This window comes from Xenopus laevis, chromosome 2S, assembly GCF_017654675.1.
Source record: "Xenopus laevis strain J_2021 chromosome 2S, Xenopus_laevis_v10.1, whole genome shotgun sequence".
NCBI lineage: Eukaryota > Metazoa > Chordata > Amphibia > Anura > Pipidae > Xenopus > Xenopus laevis.
Window position 1 is genome coordinate 67,233,302 of NC_054374.1, and position 14,072 is coordinate 67,247,373.

Here is a 14,072-nt window from a genome sequence, read left to right on the forward strand (position 1 = left end):
GTTATTTTTGTGGAACTCTGGAAAATAAGAGCCGTACAAGAAATAAACTACAATATCTCATTCAGAGACGTACTAGTCTTGTTTGCCTCATGCCACAAGATGGCGCACGTCGCGAAACGTTGCCTATTCTTTCCCGCTTAAATCTTTGGAGTAGTAAAAGCAAAGATTCACCTGAGGGAATGCGGAATGGTTTAGTACCATAGACACCGCCTTTTCAGAACGAGGGGCCAATTGACGACCTAGAATCCGGGAGGAGCCAATGGTAGGCGGGATGGGCGGCACGTGCCCCGCTGTCAGTGAGTTAGGAGGAGCCAAGTGGTCAGTCTGTGGCCAGACACGAAGGAGTGTACATTAAAGGAGAAACACAAGGCGCTATAGTGGGATAAAGCACCGGCTGCGTAGACACCACGTATAAGGAACATTTATCGATAGTAACTTAAACAGTGACTGAAGGCTGGAGCGTTGACATTTAATAATTTTACATTAAAAACGTGGAGTGCCGCCGCTGTGTCTCTGCTTGACGTTGTGCAGCACCTGAGACAACGCTTTGAGGATGCCGCTGGCACAGCTGGTGAATCTTTGGCCCGAGGTTGCGGTGGTTCATGAGGACCCGGAGGTGAGACCTGTCATCTGAAGATGAGGCTTCCAAACTATAACATGGGGGGGGGAGAGTAGCAGTGGTTGCCGGGTACATTCAATCAAAGCTGTTTCCTGGTGCAGTGGGTTATTTAGAATAGGGAGGATATGTGTTTGTATTACGCGCAGTTCTATTCATGCAGTTCTTTTAGACGGGTAACACATTGACCATTTCTAAGGGGCTGCTTCTACTTTACCTACTACTGAACGTGTGGCAACAGTTTGCAAATCCCTCCTGAAGCCTGTGCTGCTCATCTCCAGTCACTGACTGATCATGGTGTATCTACAACACACAACTGGCATCTGTAGCTCTCCACCTGTTGCTCAACCTACAACTCCAATCATCTCAACACAGTTATTTAGATGGCAGTAGTTAGTAAGCAGCTGTAGAACACAGGTCCTCCTGAACACTGCCTCAGTGTTTATTAATTATGTAGGGAAACATACACACCGGGGCTCTTATTTTAATAACTGTATTGCAATACATCTTTTATACATATAATATTAATTTAATGCATTACCTCAACTTTAGGAACGTTCGATAAATCACTTTAACAGAAGCATCACAGCTGAATTAAAGCTTAGCATGTGTAAAATATTTAAGCTGTAGTTATTTGTCAATATTTCTTTAGAGAGTTATCTAAATGTAGAACTACTATCCAGGGAGCAGACTAGTCATGCTCTTTAGCAAATATATGTTGGGTGCGCTTACTACAGTCGATACTTTCCATTGGACCACTGTACAATTCCTAATGGAAACCACCCGAAATTGTATTACACTTACTTGATTAATGCAAAGGGCAGAGAGTCAATTTTGACATTTCAGGGTGGTGGGTGTTGCCTTCGGTGACGCAGAACTAGGAGAAATCACGTTGCTAACCACAGTAGTGCATGAAGGTTTACACCAAACACTTCTAAAATAAAATCAAGGGGGAGGTTTAGCTAAACGTGGAAAAAAAAAGATATCGCTCCAAAGGCGCACCCAGTTCAGCTTGATAAAGAAAGTATGTCTCCTAGATATAAGAACAAACTATGCACACGTTGCTAAAAGCAAGTGATCATAAATACCCTATCTACTTTAATAGCTTTGTAAGTCAGAGTAAAATAAAGCATCTCCAATGATGTTAGATTTGCTGTATGGCAAATGTGATGTTTGTGCATATCATACAGGGTTTTGTGGGACTAATTAAGAATCATAGGTGCTTTATTGCAGAAGCACACTTGCCGATAACCGATCTGCAATCAGATTTGAAGAGTCCACTACCGCTAACTAAGTAATTTAGTTGTTATGTTTGCAAACAAGCCCCTGTATGTGTCGATGTTCCCTAATGACCCTGACATTAAAAAAAAATCAAACCTTGCTTCCTTCAGCTAGGTCACCTGTAGGGGGAAAGGGTATATAGGAGTGTTGTGGATTCTAACAACCAGGTCACAGGCCAACTAACCTATAACATTACATATGTTAATAAATTGCATAACCCACCCTTGCCTTTTTTGTTCCATGCATTGTGATTTAACCTCCAGCTTTCCTTCACTATACCTTTTTGTATTTTTTCTCATTCCAGCATTTCTGCTGTTATTTGCTTCTCTTATCTACTTTTCATCACTTCCCAGGTATGCCTTTTTCATTTTTACCCTTCGTCTCACCTCATCCTGTGATCATCCACCTTCCTTCACTCTTGTTCCCTCTCTCATTTGTGTTGGCTACTTTTCTCTCTTCATTCTTCTACTTACTACTTTTCTCTCCCTTTCTTTCTTTCTCCTCTCCTTTATTTTTTTTTCCATCCCATTTTCCTTGTATCCCATTTTGTGGATTTTCCTTTCCCCATGGAAAATGGGGAAATGGGAGCTTTTGTCTGCAGTCTGGGTGCTGCATTTAGCTACCGTATATACTATGCTGAGCAGAGGATTTAATGTTGAATCTCTTGCAGACTTTCCAAACTAGTCAGACAAAACCTTTGCAAAAAGTTTAAAAAAACTCAACGGCAATTATTCTGTCCCAGTTTTCTCAAAAATGCTCAAGAATAAAAAGACATGGTCACTGAAAAAGTGGGGTGACTCTTTTGTTGCTTTTTTTCTATATACATAATAAATATCTGGATATTATGATCATCCTAAATGACCATGCCTTACAGGCTGCTAGCTCTGCCCTTTTTCTTTTTGATCTGTGTTAATATTCCTTTAAAAGAAAAATACATTAGCTATTAACGGGAAACCTTTTATCTGGAAAGCCCTGAAAATGTGAATGCCTTTTTCCATAAAGTTTTTTTTCTGTAATAAAAAATAATTTCCTTGTAAAATAACTAAGCTGACATAATCCATGTTGGTTGCAAAAATATCCTATCGTTTTTTTAATTGTTAAAATGTTTGTAAGTAGCCATGTTAGAGAAAGACCCCCATATCCAGAAACCACCAGGTCCAAGCATTCCAGATAATGGATCCCACACCATAAACCAACTTGTAAATATGGTATTTGTTCACATAGATATCGTTAAACATATCTAGGCCAGCTACTACATGATTTTCCAAAAAATCATCAGTTTGGCCTCATTTTGGCTGATACTAAAGATTTGGCTGGAAGTGGAATGTCATACTTTGATATGTGCTGTGCTGTCATCTTAAATGGGTTGTTCACCTTAGTTTTAAGTTCTAGTATGATGTAGAGAGTGATATTCTGGGATGATTTTCATTTATTTTCATGCCTTATTATTTGTGTTTTTTGAGTTATATAGCTTTTTATTCAGCAGCTCTCCAGTTTGCAATTTAAGCATTCTGGTTGCTAGGGTCCAAATTACCTTAGCAACCATGCCTTGCTTCGAATAAGAGACTGGTCTATGAATGGGAGAGTGTCTGAATAGAAAGATTAGTAATAAAAAGTAGCAAAACAATACATTTGTAGCCTTAAAGAGGATTTGTTTTTTAGATGGCGTCAGTGACCCTCATTCAAAAGCTGGCAAGAGTCAAAAGAACAAGGCAAATAATGAAAAAACTATAAAACATAAATAATGAAGACCAACTGATAGGTTGCTTAGAATTGGCTGTTCTATAGCATACTAAAACTTAAATTAAACGTGAACCACCCCTTTAAGTATACAGTGAAACAGAAATCTTCCACAACTCTTGTACTGTGGTGTCAAGTTTGAGTAACAGAATATAAGCATTTTTACAGTTTTTGCAAATGTCAAAAGAGTCTCATTCAAATGAGCTTCTGACAATATGCATCTCACCCTATAGAACAGGGGTCCCAAACCTTTCTTAAGGTGGACATACACAGGCCGCTAAAAGCTGCCGACAGACTGAGTCGGCAGCTTATTGGCCCGTGTATGGGGCCCTCTGACGGGCTTCCCCGATCGATATCTGGCCGAAAGTCGGGCAGATGTAGATCGGACGGGACTAAAAATCCCGTTGGATCGCGGCCGCATCTGTTTGTTGATGCGGTCCCGCGATCCGGCCACCCTGTTAGCCATCGTTAGGATCCGATCGTTGGGCCCTAGGGCTCACAATCGGATCAGCCCGATATTGCCCACCTCAAGGTGGGCATATCAGGGAGAGATCTGCTCGTTTGGCAACGATTCTCTCCGTGTATGGCCACCTTTACCCATCAGCCACATTGATATGTAAAAAGTATTGGGGAGCACAGGTAATTTACTTCAGCTACTGATCTATCATGTAAAACTGGTGATTTGGACTTTCGCATTACCCTTTCCTCTGAGTTACCGTTAGAGCATTAACTCTTGGTGGATGTAACCAATCCTGCTTGTTTCTCGGGTTGATGGGGGGGTGACCCCAAGGGGAATACACACAGGAGAGGTGAACGACCTACACCCAATTTAATTAACTGAATAATACAGTTTTTTTTGTAACTGAGAATTTTATCAGGTTACAGATATTCCACAGATCCACTCTGTGTTTTTAGTATGTGTGGTTTTATGGACACCGTCCAGCACTACTCAAGAGACGTATTAGTAGTGAATCTTGAGTGCAAGGCAGCATGTTTTTAGTGCATTTCTAATAAAAGTCAAGTTTTACTTTATCAGTTCTGTCTGTCACCTGAACTGGTTAACTTGTGTGTCGCAGAGTGGATATTGTTGCTACAATGTATCCAACTTTGTGACGCTACAATTGTTAATATTTTTTTGAAGTATTGTGGAGCAGTATAAGCATGAAAACTTTCCTTGGGTGCCATATAAGAGCTGCGATTGGCTATTTTGTAGCCCCTAGTTGGACTGGCAGCATAGAGGAGGCTCTTTTTGACACCACACCAAAACTGTGAGCATTCTATTTGACGCCACTGGTAGCAACATCCAACAGCAACATGTTGGTCACGAGCTACTGGTTGGGCACCACTGGTAAAGAACTGCATTTCACAATATCAGATGTTGCCTCTCCTAAATGGCTGGTACCTTCAATGGGGCATATTTACGAAGGGGCGGAAGTTAAAATTGGGAGCATTTTCATCAGAAATTAAAATTCACCACAACATATCTACTAAAAAGAGAGCATGGCAAATTTTGGTAAATTAACTTCACATTGGAGAGCATCCACATCTTTCAGCTAGATTCACTTCTTGAAAAAGGACATCTTAACTACAGCTTACCCTCTGTGAAAGTGAAAACCTAGAAAAGCCACATTTGGGGCCAAATTTAAGGCTTTCACCTTTTTTGTCTGCCACAGGTTCTGGCTGGTCCCTGTGGTTTCTGTTCCATTCGGGACAGTATAGTCTTTCTGCCAAAATAAAGTCAAAGTAAAGTTATAGTTGTCAGACTTCAGCAAGCAGTAAGGTTCTTTGTATTCCTTTGGTTGGGGGAATATCTCCCCTAAAATGCTGTCCCCTAACTGTTTCTACCTTTGGGCTTCTTGTGCCAGCGGCAATGGCTGGGTGTATACTGCAATTGTCTCAGAACATTAAATCTAGTGTGTTGATTTTTTTTGCAAGCCGTCAACTTGGAATTTGCCTCTTCAGGAGGACCTGTCGTATCAAGATTCCATTAAATTGTTATTCATCTGAGGAAGTGAGGCCCACGCCTATGAATAAACTGTAAATTTAACAGCTTTTACTTTTATGCTCTTTATGATTAAAGTTTGTGTGCCAGCTGTGAAGAACATGAAGGTTTAGGTAATTTCAAAAACTGGATGGACGGTTACCTAGAAGCATGTGTGATACTTCTATTGATAACTTTGTTACATAAATATATATTTTTAACCATGGAGGTTGCCGAAGTGCTGTGGATTTCATCTGATTCCTTGACGGTACAGTTATTCTAATTTACAATTTGTGTTGGTCTTCATGCCAATTAGTGAAGGTTCTTATAAATATAGTTCATGGTATATCTGTAGTAGTAAGTACAGTAGAACCCCCATTTTATGTTTTTCAGGGGACCAGAAAAATACAGAAATAAACTATGTAAAATGAGGGAAAACTTAAAATCAAGGGACTTAAAATGGGGGTTCTACTGTAGTAAGTCAAATCAACTGGACTTGCGGTCATTTTTTTTTCCATTGAAGACATTTCCCTAGTCATCCGACTGACTGACCACAGTCTATTTTCTTCTGAAATCAGAAAATCGCTACTTGATAATCCATCTCCCGCTTTCATACCAAAACACATAACAATATATGTTTAAAGCTGCAGGAGCATGTGTTAAAATATAATCGAATAGAAGGTGTCAAGGTATAAAAGATGTATGCTCTATAACACTTTAAAAGGAACTCCCTGTCTCAACAGATTTTAAAGGAACAGTAACACCAAAAAATTTTAAGTTTAAAGTAATGAAAATATCATGTAGTGTAGCCCTGCACTGGTAAAACTGATCTGTTTGCTTCAGAAACACTACTATAGTTCATATAAACAAGCTGCTGTGTAGCAATGGCAGAAATTGAAAAACGACTATATGGCACAGGTTAAATAGTGGATAACAGATAACACCACTAGACAGACAGAGATTATCTGCTATCTGCTGTGTAACCTGAGCCTTTTCTCCTTTGAATGGCTGGCCCCATTGCTACAAAGCAGATTATTTATATAAACAATAGTAGTGTTTCTGAATCACACACACCAGTTTTACCAGTGCAGGGCAACACTGCATTATATTTTCATTACTTTAAAACTTTTATTTTTTGATGTTACTGTTCCTTTAAAGAACTAAACCCTAAAAATTAATATGGCTAAGAATGCCATATTGTATATACTGAACTTATTGCACCAGCCTAACGTTTAAGCTTCTCAATAGCAGCAATGATCCAGGACTTCAAACTTGTCACAGGGGGTCACCATCTAGGAAAGTGTCTGCGACACTCACATGCTCAGTGAGTTCCGAGCAGCTGTTGAGAAGCTAAGATTAGGGGTCATTGCAAATTATCAAGCAGATAATATAAGATGATGCTACAAGGCTGATTATTAAATTTGGATGCTAGTTGCACTGGTTTCTGTGCTGCCATGTAGTAATTATCTGTATTAATTACTAATCAGCTTCATTTTCTGATATTTATATTCTATATGTTCTGTATATTTTGAGAGGGTCCCTAAGCTCAGGTAACTGACAGCAGCACAGAGCATGTGCAGTGAATAAGCAGAAAAAAAGATGGGGAGCTACTGGGACATATTCAGAGACACAGACTGCTTAAGGGCTGTAGCTGCCTTGGGCTGGTATAGAAGCCCAAAACATATTGTGCAACATTTCTATCCTTCTTCTTTAATTAGGCTTTAGTTCACCTTTTAAGTGTTTTTTTTTCTTTATTTTTGCATTTGACACAGTTTTTTCCTGATTTTACATAATGTTTTTCTGGATTGTACCTACTGGTCCCAAAAATGTCTGTGTGTCCTCTATGAATGTTTTATTAGTAAAATAAAGTGGTTTAAAATACTAACCAGATATACAATTTGTGCTGATGTAAATATGGTGTAGTAGTCTGCAGCTCATTCAGTCATGCACAAATCAATTACTGCTATAGGTTGTGCATGTCAGAGTGGCCTTGTACATGCCCCCATGGTGGAACATTAATGCTGCAATGCTTAAACCTTGTCATTATCATATTACATTTTGTATTTGAAAGTGAATCTTAATTCTGTGCTTATATACTTTGAATACCTGATGAATAAGTACACATTTCCCTGATTTTAAATTTTCCAGAATTTTAAATAATTTATTCCTGGTCCCCTAAAAAACATATATGGGGGTTCTGTTGTATCTATGGTTTTTGGCCTTGTTTCCTATTTTATTTTCTCTACAGCCCGGTTTCTTAACTGTGGGTAAACCGATAATTACATAGTTAAATCAGGTTGAAAAAAGACAAAGTCCATAAATTCAACCCCTTCAAACGAAAACCCAGCATCCATACACACAACCCTCCATACTTTCACATAAATTATATATACCCATATCTATACTAACTATAGAGTTTAGTATCACAATAGCCTTTGATATTATGTCTATCCAAAAAATCATCCAAGCCATTCTTAAAGGCATTAACTGAATCAGCCATCACAACATCACCCGGCAGTGCATTCCACAACCTCACTGTCCTGACTGTGAAGAACCACCTATGTTGCTTCAAATGAAAGTTCTTTTCCTCTAGTCTAAAGGGGTGGCCTCTGGTACGGTGATCCTCTTTATAGGTAAAAAGGTCCCCTGTTATTTGTCTATAATGTTATCTAATCATGTATTTGTAAAGTGTAATCATGTCCCCTCGCAAGTGCCCTTTTTCCAAAGAAAACAACCCCAACCTTGACAGTCTACCCTCATAATTTAAGTCTTCCATCCCTCTAACCAGTTTAGTTGCAAGTCTCTGCACTCTCTCCAGCTGATTTATATCCATCTTAAGTACTGGAGTCCACAATTGCACTACATACTCCAGGTGTGGCCTTACCAGGGACATAATTATGTTTTCATCCCTTGAGTTAATGCCCTTTTTAATGCAAGACAGAACTTTATTTGGTTTAGTAGCCATAGAATGACACTGCTCAGAAACAGACAACTTGTTATCTACAAAACCCCTAGATCCTTCTCATTTAAGGAAACTCCCAACACACTGCCATTTAGTGTATAACTTGCATTTAAATTATTTTTGCCAAAGTGCATAACCTTGCATTTATCAACATTGAACCTCATTTTCCAGTTTGCTGCCCAGTTTTCCAATTTAGACAAATCATCTGCAAAGTGGCAGCATCCTGCCTGGAACCTATAGTTCTGCACAATTTAGTATCATCTGCAAAAATAGATGATGTTGGAGCATTTTTGTGTATAATACATGGTAAAATCATTCTGGGAGTAGCAGTCCTGCAAGATCTAGGAACCCAAAGGGTTGTTCACCTTACAAACATGTTTTTTCTTCCCCTTATTAGTTGTATTCAGATAGTAGACCACAAATAGAAAAACAGTCAATAAAAACTGGAAAAAATCTAATATTAAAGATCAAAATTGTACTTTCTCATGTCTCCCTAGAGTAGGTCTGGGAAGATGGTCACCAACTGTGTAAACTATGCTAAATTGCTGAACTGAATAAAGTGTTTCCCAAAGTGTTGTTTCCACTCCCAGATTGGGCTCTGGATTTTATTTTTCTGCTAAATTTCTAAATGTTTTAAAAATGTGGACAGTTGCAGTATATTATGTCTTTCGTCACATGCAACTTCACACTCTGAAATCCATTATCAACGGATTTAAAGTCTGAATGTATGAACTGATTTGGTCAAAGTGCAGTCTGAAAACAACCTTTGTGGTTAGATATTCTCATAATTTAGTGTATAAGTCCTAAGGATACCAAATATTTAATGCATATTCAGGGGCACTTCAGAAAAACTGGACACATCTAAAATGTATTCGATTTCCCAACAACATTCCCGTCTCAGTGATCACACATTTCTGCATGTAAGGTTTTGTATTATACAATATTGCTGAAAGAAACCATATATCAGCCTCTCTGCTACTCTGAAACCAGAGGTATCAATATGAAATTTTCCCTCTCTTTATTATCTGCTATTACATTCTCTACACCACAATTTTCATTGAATATTACATCAATTAAGCCACAAAAGCATTAGTGAGGTTAGGCACTGATGTTGGGGTGGATGTTTCTTCTGTTCATCCATAAGAACATTAGTGAGGAAGAACACTGATGTTTGGGTCCAGGCCTGGCTCATAGCCACCTGCTGAAGTAGTAAATGAATTCCCAGTCTAAGCCCAAACCATTAATATCAGGTCCAGGCTAATTGTTTCCCCTTCACCAAAGTTTACACCGTTAATAATTAAAGCAGCTAGTGTTCTCTTAGCATGTGACAATTGTAGTAGTTACCTGGCCACACACTTTTTTGGGCCCCGCCTAAACTTTTGAAATATGTTATTTTTCATAAGCATACAATTAAATTGCTTCTGAATATATGGGCAGGAATGGGATTCAGACCTTAAACTAACTTTAATTTATCAATAATTTAATTAAAGAGCAGGATGATTATTAAAAACAGAATAATCTTCATGTTGTGAGACACTAGTACCATTTTTTTTTCCTTAATATATTTTAACACTATGGGGCAGATTTATTAAGGTTTGAATGGTAAATTTGAATTTTTAATTCTAATTCACCAACTCGATTTTGAATTTGAATGTGAGATTTATCACACCTCGACCCTGGAAACAGTTCTTATTCGAATATTCGCCATCTAAAACCTAAAACAAGTCAATGCAGAGGTCTGTTGAACTGTTTGAATATGTTAATTGCCTTCCTGACATTGATTTTTTTTTTTTTAACGGAGAAAAACTCCGGGTCATTCGTATTTGATCAAATATTAGACGTTCAAGTTTTTTCATAACTAACATCCCATTTGAGTGAGTACATTCAAATTTATTACAGTTAAAAAAAAATTCTTATAACTTCGAAATTTGACCTTTGATAAATTTGAATACTGAGGTGGTTTGATGTTATCTGTATAGTTGAGCCAGCACTTGTAATTTCTGCATGATTATCTTGACCTTTGTCCCATGAGTAGGTGGAGACTCCAATGAGAGGAAGGGTTAAACAATCAGACCAGCAGTGAATGTACTGCACCCCTCCTCCTTTCTTATTGCCATGGAAATCGTAAGGTACGCTGAATGAGGGAACATGTAATTGAAACCGCATGTAACATGCCATCCATGAGAAAGGTAGCAAGTCTCTCAAACAATAAAGATCTCTATTTGCATTTCATAGAGAGCACTGGACAATAGCAAAGGATTGTTTAAGCAGCAGATCATGAAGAAAAGCACACAGGGCCTAGGAAAGGATTTAGAAATACACAGGGCAAAGGCTGACACAGAAAGGGAAAAAAATAAACATACTGATAAAAGGTGATTAATATAACACTGAGGTGCTACTCAGAATAACTTGTTTGCCATTTCAAAAACTGATGACTCATTTGACATTGGTAACATGTTTCTCAGGATGTGAGCAAGAACAAAAAAAAAGGTTTTATAGAACCAGTCTAGTCCCAAAAAAAACACAACAAATACATTACATTGCCTCAGGTCAAATGTGAAAACTGTATTATAGACACGGTGAATTTACAGCTGTGATCTAATCTAGGAAATAAATCACCCGCATCGAATAAGCATAAATTTTAGGATTCCCTGCACTCAGGATATAGTTGAAAGGTTTTGAGAAGATGTTGATATTTTTTTTAAATGACTACAGGGTCTTCTGCATATGGGGGACACTTTTTGCCTAAACACAATAGACTGTATTGAGGCATTGGAAATGTAGGTAATTATGTTTTTGTAAAACGTATTATTTGTATTGTTTCCTATTCTGACATAATAGAACGTGGGATGCACCGAATACAGGATTCGGTGCCAGGCCGAACCGACTCCTAATTTGCATATGCAAATTAGGGGCAGGGAGGTAAAACGCCTGACTTTTTGTCACAAAACAAGGAAGTAAAAAATATGCATATGCAAATTAGGATTCTGTTCGGTAAATCTTTCACCATGGATTCGGGGGTTCGGCTGAATCCAAAAAAGTGGATTCGGTGCATCCCTAAATAGACCCTTCACTGCGAGGTGCTTATTGCAAAGTCTTGCTTTGTAAAGCAAGACTTTGCAATAAGCACCTCGCAGTGAAGGTTATATTATGTCAGCGAGCTGGTAATCAGCCTATGTCCATATACTAAATTAAAGCCTCGTTCACGATTAATTAACTTTTTATAAGAACTTCAATTTATGATTAATCCTTAATTTCTCTGTACAGTATATGTGTGCTACTGATTATTGTAGATATTTTTCAAGAAGAGTGAATATTTAACTCTGCATTTTATTTTTTTTTCTGTGCTAGACGCTCCCTGCCAAGCTGTCTGCAGCTCTCTCATAGGCTTACAGTGTCATAATCATTGTGAACACTGCCGTTGCTCTGGTGATGGAGAAATGAATGAATTTCCATCTCTGTTGATGAAATTCATAGAATGTGTTCTATTTCTCACCCCATAGGGTTGGTGGCATTTAAATGCAATGGATAGGATCAAGCATTAATGGATCCCTGCAAACACAGGATCTCATCTCAATGCAACCATGCATATAAGCAATTCCCACATATATACCCATATAGCAATCAACAGGAAGTGACATAATTACCATAAAGTGGCTGTTGCAATAATTCAAAAAAGTGTCTAAGTGCTAGAAAGTGACCAGTGCTATTATCATGTTAAAAATCATCATAGTGATAACATACGTGTGTGTGTGTGTGTGTGTGTATATATATATATATATATCTATATATCTATATATCTATATATCTATATATCGATATATCTATATATCGATATATCTATATATCGATATATCTATATATCGATAGAGAGATAGAGAGATAGAGAGATAGAGAGATAGAGAGATAGATATATATAGATATATATAGATATATATAGATATATATATATATAAACACCAGTTTGTTTTGCACCTATAAGACCTGTGAGTGTGGTTCTTTTGCTTTATGTATGATTTATTCTTGTATAACCAGCACCCAGGCAGTATGGAGTTTGTGTGTACCAGGTATGGACTTGGCGTGTGTGTGTGTATATATAATATATATATATATAGATATAGATATATATACAAAGATATATAGATAGATATATATGTATATGTGTGTGTGTATATATATATATATATATATATATATATATATATAATCATAATCAATATGATGTGGGGTAGATTGTAACACTCCAATAAAAAAATATTTTTCACAACACCCGTGAGTGCTCTTAAACGATTCAATATATATATATATATATATATATATATATATATATATATATATATATATATATATATATATATATATATATATATATATATATATAAAATAAAAAAAGAAACCACACCAACAGGACTCTGTAAAAAAAAAAAAAAGATTTTATTCTCAACGTTTCGGCTCCATTACTTGAGCCGTCTTCAGGAACTAAAAAGAAGACGGCTCAAGTAGTGGAGCCGAAACGTTGAGAATAAAATCTTTTTTGTTTATTTTGTACAAAGTCCTGTTGGTGTGGTTTCTTTTTTTACTATAATTACTGATGTTCCTAACCAGCACACAGGCATTGGATTGTGATTGACTGTCTGCACTGTTTCTAAGTTTATTGCGCTATATATATATACACCGGTGTGTGTGTGTGTATATATATATATATAGAAATTGAGTCAGCAGGGCATGCATGATAGCATTAAAATCATGACTATTAGAAAACAAAACATATCAATGATCAGTAAATGCACTGTCATATGTTTTAAAGTCCATTTATTCACAGAAAACAGTTCAATGATAGTAAGCTATTCAAGCCTCCTGGAGTGAACTGTGTATATATGAGGTGTTTCCTGGTCTGTAGGGCCTTTATTACAGTACATTAATCATTCCATGTCATTGGTCTATATTGCTGTGGGAGTTTGTAAAAATATATTCTGATATATTCTATTTTCTTATTTTTAGTAGTCCTTGTTTTCATTCTCTTACAACACACTGGTTATGGTAGTGGATTTCAAATTATGACTAGATAAAACGATGAAATCCAGAATCACATCTTACATTTCACACTTCATCGCCCCTGCCCTTGAGCTATTTTATGGGCCACAAATACTCCAAATCAATGAATACAATTCTGGGCCCTGTGTAGATCATTCAGATCAATGGGCTCATAAGAATGCGTTTTAAATAGAGATTTCTGTCAAGAATACTCAAGTTGTTTTATAATTAAAGCAAGGTCACTATCACTATTACAAATCTTGTAGTTTAGTTTTTAATCAGTTGAGGTTTCCTGTTTTTACTCTGCGATTAAAAGAACACATTTTTACTGATTGAAAGTATGGATCTTTTCAGTATAAATTGTCTGTTATTTTGAAACCTGTGACCAATAATCCTCTAAAATACAGTGGTGGCATGTCCCATAGTCTCCCTTTTAAATAAATAAATCTCACATTTTG

The 14,072-nt window shown here is 37.1% G+C and overlaps 1 protein-coding gene across 1 annotated transcript in view; it reads left to right on the forward strand.

Moving 5' to 3' along the window:
• Positions 1-331: 331 nt before the first annotated feature.
• rps6ka6.S (ribosomal protein S6 kinase A6 S homeolog) overlaps positions 332-14,072 on the forward strand; it is a 91,059-nt gene continuing 77,318 nt past the window's right edge. Inside the window, 1 exon segment of the mRNA NM_001091841.1 lies at positions 332-616. Within this exon segment, the coding sequence (NP_001085310.1) occupies positions 554-616 (63 nt within the window). The 5' untranslated portion in view covers positions 332-553.